Genomic DNA, 17,864 nt, shown 5'->3' on the forward strand with positions numbered 1-17,864 from the left:
CGTGGCGGTCAAGACTAATATAGTGATCGATGTCCTGCAGCCTCGTGTTTCCCCTTCGGAACCCTTGCTGCCCTTTAATAAGGCCCTTACAGATGTCCTACTGGGAACCTGTTCAAGCCCAGCACAGGGGCCCTTGTCAATAGTACAAGCGCCCGCTTCCACCGCCCTGCTCCGAGCGGCGCAAGCTTCCTCACTACCCACTCTACGCCAAAGATCTTGGTGGTCCAAGCCTCTATCTCCCATGATGCGTTCCCTTCCGCTCCCCTAGACAAGTAATCCAAGAGGCTTCAACCAGCCTTGCATTGCATTCGATGAACACAGCATGCTTATTGGGCCCCTATTCCTACTCCCTGTGGGAAACTGTTGCGCAAGTGCTGCCACAGATCCCGGAGGAGGCCCGGGCTGTCCTCTCCCAAGCAGTGTTAGACGGGAGAGGCAGCAAAGTTTGCCATCCGTTGTGGTCTCGACCAACTTGCTGGGTAGAGCAATTTCATCGACGGTGGCTGTTCAATGCCACACCTGGTTGGGAACTTCTGGCTTATCGGGGGGATGTCCAGGCCTCTCTCATGGGCATGCCCTTTGATGGCACCTGTCTCTTCGGAGAGAAGGTAGACATTGCGCTGGAGTGCTTTAAGGACTCGGGGGGGGGGGGGGGGGAGGGGCTACAGCCAAGTTCTTGGGCCTCTCAGTGGCCACACATCCTCAGTCAGCCTTTTGCCCCTTTTGTGGCTACAGAAGGAGCTTTTAGCTGAGCCAGTCCTATCCCAACGACAAGTCAGCGCAAGTTCCTCAACCTCTGTGCTGCCAAGGGCGCAGCTCATTCCGTCCTCTTTTGGTCGGGCGGCCAAGGGTCGAGTCCGTACACCCCTCCTCGTCCCCTTCCCAAAAACCTCAGCATCCAAACACTCCTAGAAGGGCAAGACTAGATCATGGACGGCCAGTTGATGACAGGATCACCTCTACCTCTGGCAGACCATCACATCAGACGGGTGGGTCCTCCAGATTGTCTAACGGTGCTACTTCCTTTCCTTAGAGGCTACCCCTCCCTCCATGCATCTATCTTATGACTGGCTAACGGAGTATCATTTCAGTTTGCTTCAGGAGGACATCATGACTCTCTTGGCCAAGGAAGCCACAGACAGGGTTCTGGGGCCAGAAGCAAGCTGTGGTTGCTATTTCTGCTTATTTCTGGTCCCTCAAAAAAATCAAGGGTTTTCATCCTGGAAAGGATGTCATAAATCATTCTGTTATCTCACTGCAGTTCAGATGTGGTTGTCGGTTACTGCTGTCAAATAAGCCCGCAGTGCAGCAGATTCAAGGATTTCTAAAGCAGCTACCTGATGTCTGCAGTCAACAGAAATATAATCAACATTGTCTCACCTAATTGCTATATAAAATGCTACATTCCTCCTCAGCTCGGTTGGGGCTATACTAGTGCCAACGCATACATCTTTAAAAGATTTTCTCAGACAGGGTCAATCTTTCTTAAAACAAGCTGGTTCCATTGTCACTCATGTAATATTGACCACAGAATACCACATTGTCACAAATTCTACTACACACCACATAATTAAACTCCACATCCTAAGAAAGCATTCCACATAATTACACTCATCAACACAATCCCACTCCACATAATTTCCGTACACTCAAAACCACATAATTACTATCTTCATAATTCCACTGCATACCATGCCACATAATGTCACTACACACATCCACTCCACTCAATTTCACGACCGACAATTCCACAACTAACAATTCCAATCCAACCCACATAATTCCATTCCACACCACATACATCCAATCCACTCCTTAACAAATGGATAAAATACATTGTCATTTACAATGCCGATAGCTCTAACTCTTGCAAATGCGAAACCCATTGGCATTGCCAGTGCTTATTTCCTTTCTGACTGCGGTCTCTAAGCTGACACTATGTACTACATGTTGCATTAAGGGTCTGCTTACAGGGGCTACAAGCAGAGTGTACTAACCTTTAATGTGGAGAAATACTTCTGTTCTCTCACCGTAAAGTGTGGATACTGAAGGTTGGTGGCTCTTAGTCAGTAGTGCAGGGGTACATGTCTTTTTATCCGACACAACTAGGACGAAGGTAAGATAACATCTGTTAAAAGTCCAGCTAGTCCTCCATAACTGGGACCTTATCCTTAACCCATCTTCATGAACGATGTAATCTGTGTTGATGTTGCATTTTGTCACAAGTTTGTGAGCCCTTGTGCTGGGGGGTGGTGGTGGTGGTGGCGGCCATCCCTAATTGAATCCTGTACCTATGTTCGCCTCTGCTACAGACTTTTCCTTTCACCCTATATCCTATCGGGTGTTCCCTGTTCAGTAAGGCTTGCAAAACTGATTTCCGAATCATTTGAGTAAGTTGTGAGTTCAGCTCTAGTGGCCATAATGGAACTGGCGGGGACCTGCTGAAGACTTTATGTAGATATAGTTTGGCCTAAATGCCCATTACCTGTCCCCTGATGGGTATGTGTTACTAAATAGACGCAACTGTCCTTCTGTTAACTAGTGACCCCGGTAAAAAATAGGGGAGTTTATTTAGGACAGACTATGCATCCCAAAATGTAATCATTTAGCTACATAAAATAACTGACCTTATTTCCATTATTTAGATTTGTCACCAATGCCGAATCACATTCTCCCAGGGTATCTCATTATTCAGACCCTGAGAATGTGTTTTCAGCATAAATATCCAGAAAACCTCATGCAATTTCCTTACTTCAGCCTGATCTTTGCCCTCTCTTGCGGTGATTTGTTTACAAAAGAAACAGTTTTATGTCTTCTGGTTGATGTGCCTTGTCTAATAATGTTTCACCATGGGGACATTTAGCTTTCAAATTGTGACCACTGATCAATGTTCAGTCAGGGGAATATGGAATATGGAGGGGCTGCAGCCCGTTTCATCTACATAGCCTTGTCCACACTGGCATTTCAGAAGATAAATCACAATTTGCGTTTTTTAGTTTGAGAGTGTGCGTGATTGTATGATATAGCCAATGTGTGTGGATACTTGTTTCTAAAGTGCTGTCACAGGCCAAACATTGGCCACATTTAAAGTTTCCTTTCATGGGATGCGTTCCATCTATGTTTTTTTTTTTTTATGAACCTCCTCTCGTTGGGAAGCCATAATCGCATAATATTGTCCATCAGGTTCTTGTTTCTCCAGTAGGTGAACATTGGTTTGGGGATCCTGGTATTGTGCTCCGGGTTGCTGTTAAGAATGTGCCAGTTGGAATTGACAATTAGGCGTACTTTTTCATAGAGTGCTGAATGTCTGGTGATGCATAATAATTTAGGGTCACTCTGAGTTTTTTTTGTAGGTCTCCCTTATAAGTCTCTTGGGATATCCACTTTTGCTGAATTGCTCCTTCATAGTGATTTCCTTCTCATCATAATCTGCAATATTATTGCAATTGTGTCTTAGTCAAAGGAACTGATCAAAAGGAATTCCTTGGTTTGGTTCTTCGGGTGATAGCTGTTAAAATGAAGGAGATTACTTTGGACACTTAGATGGTGCCGCGCGAACCCCCTCCCTGGATGAGCGCTCCCCGCAGGCCCTAGACACTTAGCCTCCCTCTCTGGCATAGGCATGGGTGTACACCACCTGTGAGCTTTAGTGACCTTGGCTATTACGGCGCCCCCGCCCTATCACCTCCTCCGCCAAGCGTCAAGAGGCTGCCGACCACTCCCCGCCTTGCCTTTCCTTTCCTTCTCTATCCATCTCTCCTCTCTCTTGTCTCCTTTCTCCTCCTTTAATCTGTTTTGCTGTACCCTATGCTGTATGTATTATTCCTCATCGGTTATGTGATCACCATGAGCAGCTTTGCAATGTACCCCACTCAGGCAAACGTTAGCTCTGTCGGAGTGTGAACTGAATAGGCCTTTATATAGCTCCGGCGCCCTGGCCCGCCAGGACAAATACCACACTGCTACCCCCACCCACGCGCACACGCTATGTAACCCAATACAAGGGAGAACCCCTGCAAATTCTCTCCTGGAATCTCAACGGGCTCCTTGACACAGTGAAACGCACAGCAGTACTGAAGTACTCCCAAAGGTTGGCCCCGACGTCCTTCTGCTCCAAGAAACTCATCTCATGGGGAACCAATGCCCCTTCCTCGCCGGTCAGGGGTTTGGCACTCCGGGTTTGAGCAGGGATCCCACAGAGCTGTGACCCTCTTGCACTACACCCTTCCTTTCACTCCTGCCAGTGTATCCAGGGAACCACAGGGCCACTTTGTGGCCCTTACTGGGACCCTGGGGACCCTTGGGATGCGGCCATTAACTTGGTCTTGCTCTATGTGCCTCCGGCAACCCTCATGCCCATCCTGAGCGCTGTGGTTGACACTATCTACCTCCTTCCCCCAGGTCTGACAGTGGTCGGGGGCAACTTTAAGGCAGTCATGCAACCAGCTAAAAATACCACCAGCATACCATCCCCACATAGGGCTCAACATGCTAAGGGAATGACCAAATGGGCATCACAATTGGGGCTGTGCTATGTCTGGAGGACATGGACCCCAGAACGCGGCAATACACTGACACCTCGGCAGCGCATCATACCCATGCGCGCATTGATCTAGTATTCATGCCAGCCCCCGACTGTTGCGCGGTAACAACTATCCGTATTCTTCCCTGTGGCATATCAGACTATTCTCCCCTCCTCCTCCAAGTGGGGGGCCCTACCGTTGCCCTGCGTCCTCTGGCTCAATGGCTAGTTCCTCCAAGACGACAAGTTTCGAGACACACTCTGGGACGACCTCAAACAATACTTTCTTGCTAACCAAAATTCAGTCCCCAAAAGGACACGCTGTGGGAAGCCGGCAGAGCCACAATTCGAGGGCTCGCTAAGGGGCATCTCAAAGCCAAGCGATTGGCAAGAGAGAGCCGGTTCTCCCTCCTGGAGGCCCAGGCGACTCGCTTGGAGCAGACCACAGCTGAGACAGGGAGCGGGAAGGGAAGACGACATCTCCAGCTCCTAAGGGAAGAAATAAAACACTTAGCGGTTGAATCGGCGAAGCTAATGTGGAGGTCCTTCGTACCCTGCATTTATGGATGGGGAGATAAAAAAGGTAAACTTCTCCACTGGCTGGCTTCCCAACGCTTGGCTAACCGAATAGTCCCTGAAATTCTTGATCAACAAGGTTAAACTAATCGCACGCCTACCTCCATGGCTCAAGCTTTTGCCGATTACTATTCCCGGCTCTAGGTGGCTGGTAGGCCCCAGAGCCCTGACCCCGTGTCAATGCAACTGGACCCTACTCTCCTTCCCCTACTAACAACATCAGAAACTACCTTACTAGACCAACCAATCACAATGGAAGAAATAGTGGAAGCTATCTCTTTGGCAGCAGCTGGGAAGACGCCCGGGCCTGATGGGTTTCCAATGGAGTACTATGCAGCATACTGAGACACCCTGATACCTCACCACCACGCACTATATAAAGAGGTGGTAAAGAAGGGAGCCTTCCCGCCAGAAGTGGATATGGCAACAATTGTAGTCATACCCAAATTGCAGCCCCCATCGGCCTCCTGCTTAGAGTACCATCCAATCACCTTAATAAGCACTGAAGTAAACATCTATGCGATGATCGTAGCCACGAGCCTTAAGTCAGTCCTCAACAGCCTCATCCACCCGGACCAATGCGGATTCATGCCACTCCGCGGCACCCCCTACGGCGCCTTCACTTGCACTGGCCCACCTGCAACTTTTCATCCCTTACCTCGCCCTTCTATTGATAGACTTTGAAAAGCTTTCGATACTGTAGACCGACGGTATCTGGAAGAGGTGCTGAAGGCGGTGGGCATGGGACACCACTTCCACAGTCTAGTGCGAGTAATATACTCTAAGCCTTCGGCACGGGTGCTCATAAATGGAACTCTTTCAGACGCCTTCCTGATCTGGAGACGGATGAGAAAATGGTGCCCCCTGTCGGCCTTCCTCTTTGCCCTCGCGATTGAGCCACTAGCCTGTCATATCCGTATGGACAGCAGGTCCAGGGTTGGCACTGGCAGGGCACGCACGAAGACCGCATCGCACTCTATGCGAATGATGTTCTGCTCTTTCTTTCAGACACAGCCTATTCGGGCCCCAGATGCCTCCAGCTTCTCTGCTTCTTCAAGGTGGTCTCAGGCCTGTGCAAAAATCCAGCCGAATCAACACTGGTGCCTCTACACACGTCCAGGGAATGCATAGACTGGCAGACACCCATCTCCGTAAGGCGCCTTTCTTTTAAAAATCTGGGGGGTTGGGTTGCGCTGCTCCCGGAACTCACCTGGTCGCTCAACATTAGTCTCTTAGTTCAGAAAACGTAAGCTGTGACCTCTGCAAGTGGCAGTCCCTTCCGCTCAACCCGATTGGTAGAGTTGCCTTATTTAAGATGATGGTACTCCCCCCCCCCCCCCCCGATTCCTATACATTATCCAGAATCTTCCACTTCACCTCTCTCGTGGATGGTTTCGAACAATAGACCGAATGGCCATGACATTCCTATGGGGGTAGCTTGAGACCACGTAGGGCCCTCACCCATTGTCAAAAGGCCCATACGACGGAGGAATGGGCATGAACAACCTCTTTTTATACGATCTGGCTACTTGCCTCCTATCGATATACGACTGGTTCACCGGTGGCTGGTCCGACCCGGCCTATCGGGTGGAACTAGAGTGCCTCACGTTTGCCTGCATTCAATGCTCTGAGGAGCCCCGATCCCTTGCACGCTGTCCGCAGTGACTAGGATGGTCTTGGTCTTCTGGCGTTCAGTGTTGCGATACATACAATGGGAGAATAAACTTGCACTGTAAACACCCTTGTGGAGTGGCACCTTGCTTGGAGAGGTGGAGGCACTAGAAGGCTTTCGCAAGTGGGACTTGATTGGAATCTCACAACTTGGGGACATGTGGAGAGGAAACCACCTATGCTCCTTCCAAGACCTACAAAACTCATACTCATTGCACCCCACCCAGTTCTATAAATACCTGCAACTCCGACACGCCCTCACCCCCTATGCACCTGCAGACATCACATTCCCCGACTTTAGTCCCCTAGAAGCCCAAATCCTGATGGGTGACCTTGGAAAGGGAGGCATATCCAAGATCTATCGCTCACTGGTCAACAACTCCCTGACTTCCCTAGACCCCCACAGACATCGTTAGGAGACATGGCTGTGCCCCTTGTAGGAGGAGGATGGAAGAGATGCCCTGATGGCCCACCCGTGCTACCACTATCTCTGCCAGACTCCGGCTGGTCCAGCTCTACCACCTCCAGTGTGCTTACCTTACCCCTGCCCGCCTGCACCGAGCCGGGTTCCTGTCCGCCCGCATGCCCAAGATGCAAAATGGAACTTGCTGATTTCTCCCACATGGACTGGGCCTGTACCCCCCCCACTTTATACTGAGAGACAATAGTGTCTGAACTGAGCACTCTCCTGGGCTAGGAAGTCCTGCTTAGCCCACTAGCTCTACTCCTGCGAGTCATGGATGGTCTGGATGGGATCTGACTGGATAACCTTTTTCTAGGAATGGCTGTTATGGTGGGCGAGCGCGATATAGCGGCTGCATAGAAAGATCCTACCCCCCCCCCCCCACACACAGTATTGCTAAATGGCACAGAGGGGTGGACTGGTGCGCTGCACAAGAAATTTATGAAGTGAGAGGCTGTCCTGCCATGCATGCTGTGTAGGGGGGGAAATGGTTGGGACTACTGATGTAATGGGGGGAGGGCGCTAGGGAACGAACTGGATAATGATTATTACTACTTCACACTGAGGCTAACCACTAACATCTATACAGTATTTCATGCTCTAAATGTAAGATCTCTTTGTGCTGCTGCTTTTATGCCTTAAAAACAAAACATTTAAAATATTTTTTTTTTTAAACAATTGAATCGTGCATAAAGAAATGTAAATATGTGACTTTGACATTGAACATAAACCTATGAGTAATATTCCAGAATACCATCAAGACCTATGTTACAGAATCCTTTAAAAAAAAAAAAAAAAAGATTTGTATGTAGGATAGACCGGAATTGTATGTAGGGTTGTGGATGAGAGGACGTTATGTTATTTTACTATTTCCAATCCTGTTTTCATTGAAACCTGTGTTAAAGACAATGAGGATATACTGTCTTGTTAAATAACAAAAAGAATAAATAAATTTATTGAAGCAGGAGGTCCCGTTTTTTTTTTTATACATATGTATTTCTGTTACATGGAGGTTAGCCTGATTCTAAACGTTTTCCAGATTAAAACATCAAGGGATACAGGGGGATGTAGTATTCTCAGAATCGCACACTGTTCATGGGGAAGCCTAGGTTAGGACTGAGCCAGAAATTTGACATCCAACACTCAAATCTCAGGAGCTACCGGCCTTGTCACCAGCACGTGTCAGATGTACAGTGATGGCTTGTCACAACCAATTGCACCCAGCCTGGTTGCGTAAAAAAAACAAACTTAGCTGTCTGAACTTATGAGTGTGATACAGCATCTGGGAGGTCTGGTGGCTGTCTGAAGATGACAAGGTAGATCTTTACCTGGACACATCACGCTGTGAGAGTCGCTCCTGTCAAACATTCTGTACACATTTCTCAGAAACGCTTATACACCTTTAAAATGTTCTGTTATATTGTCCTAGTTCTGCAGTGTAGGACAATATAACAGAACATTTTTGAGGACTGCACATTGTTGGGAAGTAGGGTCATGTTTTTGTTCTTTTCAAAGAGTTCTGTTCACTTATAAAGAATTTGGGCCATTGATAAAGCCAATAGATCTTGCATTGATGAGACCTATTGGCTCTGCCAATGCTTGTTCTTAAAGTTGCGGCCACCCAAACAGTTTGTTCAGTCCCGTGGGAATTGTGCCGATCCTACTGCTCTGAAAAGGCCGACAGGAGAAAAGCATGTCTTGGCCTATCAAAAACCCTAATTTCTTTTATTACCGGTACAATAGGAGTCCCACCAGACCAACTGTCGAGATACACCTACTTTTTGAAACCCTCTAAGGCCACCACAAGCACCTTTTTTAAACACAAGTTTCCCAAACAGTGGATTGATTTGCACCACATCACGAAAGCACGCTTTCTGCGTCAAGTTCTAACTTTCTGCCAAATTTGGTGTAATTTTGCTTAGCTGTTTTTTCTGTATTGCTACCTAAACTTTTCTATGGGATTTAACATGAGAAAACAAAGTTTTGACCTTGAGAGTATTTTTTCTTTTGCCTACTGGAAACCGTTATTACCACAGTCCTGATGTATGGAGCTGTTCCGTACCCCATGCACAGAGCTTCACCCAGATTGCTAAAATTTAAGCCCCACCCCACTGAGTGTACTGGAAGTGCACCCATGCTTGACTACACGGGTGGGTCTTACTCCTACTATTTCCTGTAATTCTTTTCTTTGAGTTTGCATTCAGCTATTAAGGCTATTAGAGGGACTTCTATTTCTCAGTTGGAGTTCTTGGCCTCTAGACTTCTGCATAGTTTGCATTTATGGCGCCCATTGGTTCACAAGCTAGTTCCTCCTTGAGATATACCTCTATTTTTCTTTTTTCTTCAGGGTACTCATTTTGACCTGCTCTCTTTAGTGCTTCTAAAGTTTTTGACCTGAAGGGTAATTTTTTTCCTTGTGTCTATTTTCTCAGGCTGTTGGTTTGGAAATATTGGGATAGCTCTTCTTTATCATGAAACCTTTCTTAAGATTGAGCTCCTGCTTTCCTTCCCAAATGTTTGTCTTCTTTATATCTTTCTCAAGACATTGTGTTGCCTTCTTTCTTTCCCTCAGCGCAGGAGGTTCTGTAGCATACTCTGGATCTGGTCAGAGGTTTGACTATTTACTTGGATAGAATCTCTTCTGTTCAGAAGGTGGGTTTTCTCTTCACATCCTACAGTGTCCACCTTGAGTCGATTGATGAAGACCGTTATGTCCTTAGCTCACCAGAATGCAGGAGTTTACTGGCTGTCGGCAATCCAAGGGCATTCCACAAGAGGTGTATCCCCTTTGTGGGTTTCTTTCAAGGTTGCCTCATTACAAAATATTTGTGCTGCTGCTACTTGGTCTTCTCGCTGCATATTTATTTCTCATTATACATTTTGTGTGGGGGAGTTGTTTTAAACAGCTTTTGGTTCTGCAATTCTTTCGGCAGGTGGCGAAATAGGTATTTTTCATTTTATTTTTAATAAACCACTTGTTGTCACAGTATGTTTGGGCTGCTGTCCTACATTTTTTTCTGTTCTTACAAACTTTGTCATATGCTCCTTATGTCAGGACTGTGACAAGAAAGGTGAATGAGGCAGGTAATTAATCTGTTACTTACTGGTAATATTCTTTACTCCTAATCCTAGTTTTCCTCGCCACAGTCCTGTCTTCCCTCCCTGCCCTCCCTTGAGGGTGGTGAGAGGAAATTGATGTATTTCTTTTTTTTTTTAATCACTGGTGATTTATAGGAATTATTATACATAAGCAGCACCTTTTATAGTAAAGGGTGCCCGTCCTGTGCACTCAGCGGGGTGGCGCTTAAATTTTTTAGCAATATGGGCGAATCTCTGTGCATGAGCTACGGAATAGCTCCTTATGTCATGACTGTGGCTTGGAAGTCTATGACTTGGAGTAAAGAAGATTGCCAGCAAGAAACCAAGTCATTTTGGGAATCGTAGTCCACTTTTCAATTAGTGTTTTTTGGCAGTTTATCATCCATCTAGACTTACACAAGACCCCTGAAAATGTAGGACAAAAGGCAGACGTCCTACCGTCATACCTACCAATTTTTAACGATCAGTCTGTCATCTAGTGTTATTTGAAAACATTGTCCATAGTGATAACCAAGACCTGCAGATTATGTAAGATTGGCAAGGACCCAAGGTTCCTGTCCCATAGGATAACATTCCCCATCGAAGACTACATAACCTTTTAGTATCTTAGCTTGCAAATGCTGAACAACTCCTATGGTCATATCTCGATGCCTGAAGGTGTCTGGAGCCTGGTGTAATTTTTGTTTGACACATTTGTGCTTGTGCTGCTTTTTCTACCTCTGAATGAAAACTTGTTCTTTTTAAAAGAAAGTACAATGACTAAACAGAGTTTGAGAGTGATTACTGTGCAGTTCTGTGTCGTAGACTTAGCACCTTCTTGACTAAGATTTGAGTGATTGACCTAGCTTTCCTCTATATTCAACTGTACAAAAGAAATAACTTAATCAAGCTAATAATTACTGCCTTAGTACACCAGTGCTAAACCGGTAACCTTGGACTGCTCTGGGACCAGGAGAATTATCATCCTGTTAAATCATGTTTTTCCTAGTTCACTTTTCTTTTCATAACCTTTCCTTTTTGTTTGATTTCCTAGCAGAAAAAAGCAGTCATGAACGTCTTGAAGAACCTGAGCTTCGCCCGTTGTACTTGGATGTTCAGGCGACCACACCACTGGTTTGTGGAATGTTCTTTTTTTAATGTTATGAAGAATTAATTCTTTGGATAATGTTTAAAAGGTTGTATGTGTGCCGATCTCATAATGGGCTACAGCTCCAGTGATTTCTGAGTGGAGTGTACCTGGATGTGATGGAAAGTGCACTCTGAGCCCTGTCGGAGCAAAATGTGGTTTTGCTAACTGGTGAGTCGAGCACACCAGCAGAATTATTTATTGGCCATGCAACACTAACTCAGCAATCAGTACTTCTCATGGAGGTGTTTATTTTATTTTTCCCTCCACCTGTCTACCAATCACTGTAGAAATTCGTGCATGCATTGTACTCCTTATCACACTGGCGTTCATCAATAAATATCGTCTTCAATGAAGCCAGTGCCACCGAAACATTGGCCCTTTATGAGGCTAAGCTGTTGTAGGTCGAAATATTCTTCCCCTTAGTCCCTCCGGAAAGACAATTTTTCGGATAAACTTTTAGCCTTAGATTAGTCACCTTTTGAATATTTCCCAGGGGTCAGACTGGATCAAGAAACTTTTCCTTAGTATCTCTGCATGCCAGAAGTTGGCGCTGTGTGGCTCCTCACTGATATCGTTGCTTCCCGAAAGTGATGTGCGGGGCCTATACGAGCGCCACTCCTGCAAGCTGAGGTCCTTTCCTTTTTTTCTGGTCTTGCAGATGACCCTACCCTGAATTTCCTTCTTGCAAAACTTTTTTCAGTTTGCAAGGGATGTCAGCCCCTAAGACCACAGGTTTAAAACCCTGTAAGGGTTGTCTCAAGCAGATGTCTGTGACAGATCCCCTCCAGATATGCCTTTGGTGTCTGGTGGTGGCTCAGGAGTCCAAAGGCCATCAGGGAACACTAGGTGAAACTTTGTCACCAAGACAATGCAGCCTCAGGATCATCTCAGGTCCAAGGCTCGAACCTGGTCCCACTCCCATTCCTAGATTCTACGGAGCCACTCTAAAAGCCGGTCTTAGTCCTGCTCTAACACCTCTGGTAACCACGAAAGATGCCATTCCTACTTCCCTGACATAGTGTGCGGGTAGCTCCAACCTTCTTGCTTTTGAAGTCTCCCGACTTCAGAACTAATCCTGCAGCTGGTTCTGGCACAACCAGAGTTTCCGGGGCCTTCAGCCACGCGGAGCCAGATCAAAGAGAACTCTACTGACTCTCTCTAGTGCGCTTTCCGGCCCTGCGGAGCCGAGAGGCCTTCCATCTGGACTACTGCTGGTGGGTTAGCCCTCAGCCCCAGCTGGACCCTCTGAGCTGCTTCTGCCCTCGACTCCAACTCCGACACTGCCCCCGCTCCCAAACCCACAGCAGGCCCGAGTACATAGACGCTGATGTAACCCTTGCCTTCCAAGGAGGCAGTTCCAATTGTCTTCTGACACTGTATCTACACCAGTCTGAGTATGACAGATGCCGTGCCCGAATCTGAACGTGGCACTAGCCTCTGCACTTGTACTTCCACATGGCAGCCATCATTCATTGCATTTCTTCTTTGGCACGGACTCTGACAACAACGTTCACCAAGGTGATGAGTTTTCTCAGCCCTGTGCCAATGTAAATAGGTATGAGGACTTGCAGGAGGCCAGTGGGCTAGTTACTTAGCCAGAGACTCTTTTCACTTCTCTCGCCCCAGTCATGCAAGAATCTGCCTCCTACACTATGGTTATGTGTACGCCAGCTGAAGTTCTTGACCTCCAGCTTCCCACCATGTAGGTGAAAACAAACATGCTTACAGAATTCCTACACCAGGGCCAGACTACCTATGATCACCTCCTCCCTTTCAATGAGTCCCTGACAGATATAACCTAGGGCCATGAGGCAACTCGTGTACTGGCCCTGCAGTTAACGGACAAATCGCCAGGTGCCATTGCCCGGCGATATGCTACCTGCCTATTTTTCTCTCGGGACCGCCTAAAAAGAGCCTTGTGGTGCAGGCCTCAACCAGTCAGACCAACCCCAACAATTTTCCTACTATTCCCTTCAACAGGGAATCAAAGACACTGGAGCCTTTGGGATAATGCCTCTTCATCAGCCAGTTTGGCCCTGCGGTCAATCAATGCCTCCTGTTTGTTGGGCCATTACACTGAAGCCCTTTGGAATCCAGTGGCACAAATACTCCCTGGTGTACTTTCTGGAAGACCTTTGCCCTGTCTTTTCACAGGCGATTCAAGATTGTCTTGAGGTGGCTAAGTTCACAATTTGTTGTGGCTTGGATACCACCGTCTCCTTTGGCCGAGCAATAAGTACCTTTGTAGCCATTTGTCACTGTTAGACCTGGCACCTTGGCGTGGGTCTCCCTTCCATTTTTTGCTGTTGCCTCGTGTTTTTGGTGGTGTTAGATGCTTTGGGCACTGTGCCACTGCTATCCAGTGCCACAGTGCAAGTGCTCCCTATTGTAAATTGAAGTATGGATTAGTGATTCCATGATTGACTGATTTGGTTTACTTGTCAGACCCTAGTACAGTGCACCAGGAGTGCCCAGGGCTGGTAATCCAAATGCTGCTAGTGGGATAGCAGCACCGGTTGTGCCACCCACAGAAGCAGCCTGTTAAAGTGTGTCTAAGACACCCCTATGGTAGGCCCAAGGGCAGGGTGCATTGTAAGTATATGGTAGGACATGCCCTGGTGTGTGTGGCATGCCCTAATAGTGAATTACAGCCATTTTCGTTTTTCACTATTGCAAGGCTACCTGTTCCCCATAGGCCAGAATGGGCAGTTTGACTTGGGGTACTAGGTAGAAATTCAAGTTTAGTATGCCTGAACTCAGAATGATAAAATGCATATTTTAGTGAAGTTGGTTTTAACATTCTGTGTTTGAAAATACCACTTTTAGAAAGTGAGTATTTTCTTGTCTAACCATCCAAGCCTGCCTCTGCTAGGTTTTGTATTCCTTGTCTGGAGTTTTAGTGACAGGGGCTGGGGGATTCCAGGAGACGGGATGAGTCAGCACAGGGCTGAATAGAAAGATCTGCATGTAGATGGGTGGGAGGAGTTGCACCTGGGACCTGAATAGGGCTGTGCTTTCCCTCCACAATGCTGGCTCCACCTCCCGTGGTGCATCTGATGTCTCTGCCCTGCACTGTGAAAGGAAAGAAGGAGTCAAGGAAACAGTGCTCCAGGACTGACCAGAACTGGTTTGGACCAGTCAAAGGCCTCTCTGCCTTCAGAGACCAAAGAGAAATTGAGTATAAATATTGGGACCCAAACCCAAGAACTTAAGATCACTTTGGGAAACAAGAAGAAACCTCTGCTGAGGAGAGACTATCCCTAAGCTTGAGGGATTGGCCTGCAGTGGTTGCCTGACTGCCAAAGAGAGGAAAAAGTAACTTTGTGTGTACTTTATTCAACTTGTGAAGAATCTCCAAGGGCTTGAGAAAAGAGCTTGCCTCCTGCTGAAGTCTCAGGGACAACAGACTTCCCCCACCAGCTCCCCAAGAGATCTTTGGAAGTGCCTGCTGCTGTGCGAGGCTTTCTGAGGGACTGCGTGTCGCAAGGAGCTGGAAGTGCGACTCACAAGTAAGAAGTGTGTCGCCGCTGTCGCTTCACAACACGAGAGCGCCTCGCATCACCGGAGAAGAGGATCGGCATCGCATCAGACGCCGCCGCATCACCGGTAAGCGTGTCGCAGGGCCTGTCGCGGCGCGGAAGAATCGTTGTCATCGCAGGGCCACCGAAGCGTCTCGCGTCCGCGGAGAAGAGGATCGACGTCGCATCAGACACCACTGCATCACCGGGAAGCGTGTCGCAGGGCTTGTCGCGGCGCGCATCGTTGTTTAAGCATCTCGCATCGCCGGAGAAGAGGATCGACGTCTCATCAGATGCCGCCGCATCACCGAGAAGCGTGTCACAGGGCCTGTTGCGGTCCGCATCGTGTTGCATCGAGAAGACGACGCCATCTTTGTCGCATTGTACCGGATCTTCATCGCATCACGACGTTGCGTGCCGCATCGCCACAAAAGCGCAGTAAGAAACCGATGCATCACCTCCCCTCACAGAGAAGAACCGACGCATCCCCTACGCAGTAGTAGGGACCCGACGCATCACCGTTCTTGCGTGTAAGGAACCGACGCATCACCTTCCCTGCAACACTTCGTTGTATAGCGTTACGCATCCTAAGGTACATTGAACTGAAAGTGTCACATTTTTACATCTAAACAGAACTAAGCTAATTCTGCCACTTTAAGTACAGTATTGTGGATTTTTGTCGTTTATGGTCTTGTGTTAAATCTATATAAAGAATACTTATTTTTAATATACAACTTGTGTGGCGTCCGTCTGTAATGTTGTCACTTGGTTACTGTATGTGTTCACAAATGCTTTACACACTGCCTCTGAGGTAAGCCTGTCTGCTCGTGCCAAGCTACCAAGGGGGTGAGCAGGGGTTATTTCAGGAGTGTACCCCCTTACCCTGACAAGACGCAAGGGCCCCTACTTGGTCAAAGGTACCTACCTCTGCCAACTAGAGACCCCCAAATCTAACCGACCCCATGCGTTGCTTCGATCAACTGAGTTCTTGGGCAACGCTCCGTCCTCTTTGATGGACATGAGATTTCATGACCCTTTCCTGTTTGGGGACAAGGATAACTCTGCTCTTGAATGCTTCAAGGAGAGTAGGGCTACCAATCATTCTCTGGGCTACCAATCATTCTCTGAGCCTCTCTGCCCAGCCTCGCCAGCTGCATCAGTTCCACCGTTCTTTCCAGGCTTTGACTGAGGCATTCCTTACTGCTAGTCTGTCGCACCTCAGCAGGAAAACCAGCAGTTAGGCCTGAGAGGCCTAGGTGCCCATCAACCCAGCGAACAAGGTCAGCATGCTGCTCAGTCCTCCACCCCCTGTAGTCCCACCGGCCAAATCTCTTTAGTGTGCCCTTACAGGTTCACAGGCACCCAGTAGGGAACAGAATCTACCGATTCTATCTGGGTTAGAAAGTGATCACATCAGACAGGTGAGTCCTGCAGATTGTCTGTGAAGATTATGCCTTGCCCTCCCTTTTTGTCCCCTCCTCACCTTTCACCGTCCACCCAGTGACTGATGGAGGACCATCTCTCCATGTTACTGCAGAAAGTTCAAGCCCTTTTGGCTAAAGGGGCTGTTGAGAGGGTGTCAGCACCAGAAGTAGGATGTGGTTGTTATTCACGCTTCTTTCTAGTACCCAAAAAGGATGGAGGTCTTCGGCCTATTCAAAATCTGCACCCCCCTCAGCGCCTTCCTCTGAAAGGAGAAATTCAAAGTGTTCACCCTCGCCCAAGTTTGGTCTGCCCTTGACTGTGGAGACTGGATGGTGGTGCTGGACCTGTTGGACGCCTTTGTCCACAAACCTGCCTTGCCAGCTCTACCTGCATTTTGTGGTGGATCAGGAACAATTTCAGTTAACTGTGTCCCCTTTTGGCCTCACCAGAGCCCCTCTGGTGTTCACAAAAGGGATGACAGTAGTGGCAGCACATCTTTGGAGGTCAAAGGTGCCAGTCTTATCCTACCTAGATGACTGGCTGTTGCCAACGACTTCCAGCCTATGGCAAACCTCCTGTCTACTTTGGGGTTCACCATCAACATGTCAAAATCACACCTGACTCCTCAGACGCTCTCCTTCTTTGGATCTATTCTGGACACTGTTCGGTTTGATGCAATAATCCCAATCTTTCAGCCTCTGTCTTGGATTTCGGGGAGTTTTTACTCTGAGGCCTCTGGGTCTGATGGTCTACTGCACCCTGCTGGTCGAGCATTCCAGGTGGTACATGTCTGCTCTGCAGTGGTATCTGAAGTTCCAGTGGGCCCAGCATCGAGAGGACTCTCCGACCAAGTACAGATTTTGTAGAAAATTGTGAAAGATCTGCAGTGGTGGCAACAGGTCCACGATTGGGTCAACAGCAGATTTCTCTCACTTCCCCACCCAGACTTGACAGTGATGACTGATGTGTCACTTCCGGGCTGGGGCGACCACCAGGGAGAGTTGGAACTCAGAGGCATGCGGTCTTGGCCAGAGTCCTGGCTCCATATCAACCTGCTGGAGCTGAGGGCCATCTGCTTCGCGCTGAAAGGATTCCTGCCGTATATCGGGGGAGGCTGGTACAGGTGCTCACGGACATTAGCATTGCCATGTGGTAATACAGGAAAGCGGGCGAGCTGGGGTCAAAGACCTGATTTTTGGAGGCCTTGCGGCTCTGGAAATGACTGGACCACCAAGGAATCTTCCTCGTGATGAACCACCTGGCAGGCACCTTGAATGCCGCAGCGTCTGCGCCTAGCGGATTACAACTAGCTGTTACACCCAAAAGTTGTGCAAGGTCTCTTCTGCGAATGGTGAGAACCTTGTCTTAATCTGTTCGCTACCACTGAGAAAGTGTAATGTCAGCACTTCTGTGCGTTGGAGTTTCCAAGGTGTCTGTCGCTTGGAGACTCATTCCGTCTTG

General features: G+C 47.9%; 1 protein-coding gene across 2 annotated transcripts in view; it reads left to right on the forward strand.

The window, feature by feature from the left end:
- The window catches only part of NFS1 (NFS1 cysteine desulfurase), a 548,610-nt gene that overhangs the window by 24,684 nt on the left and 506,062 nt on the right, over positions 1 to 17,864 (forward strand). The window contains exon 2 of one of the 2 annotated variants that reach the window (XM_085619037.1): positions 11,368 to 11,444. In XM_085619037.1, coding sequence (XP_085475163.1) covers positions 11,368 to 11,444 — 77 coding nt within the window. Of the gene's footprint in view, positions 1 to 11,364; positions 11,445 to 17,864 lie in introns of both variants that reach the window. The other variant, XM_085619036.1, reaches the window with a different exon arrangement.

This window comes from Triturus cristatus, chromosome 7 (assembly GCF_964204655.1).
Source record: "Triturus cristatus chromosome 7, aTriCri1.1, whole genome shotgun sequence".
Lineage (NCBI taxonomy): Eukaryota > Metazoa > Chordata > Amphibia > Caudata > Salamandridae > Triturus > Triturus cristatus.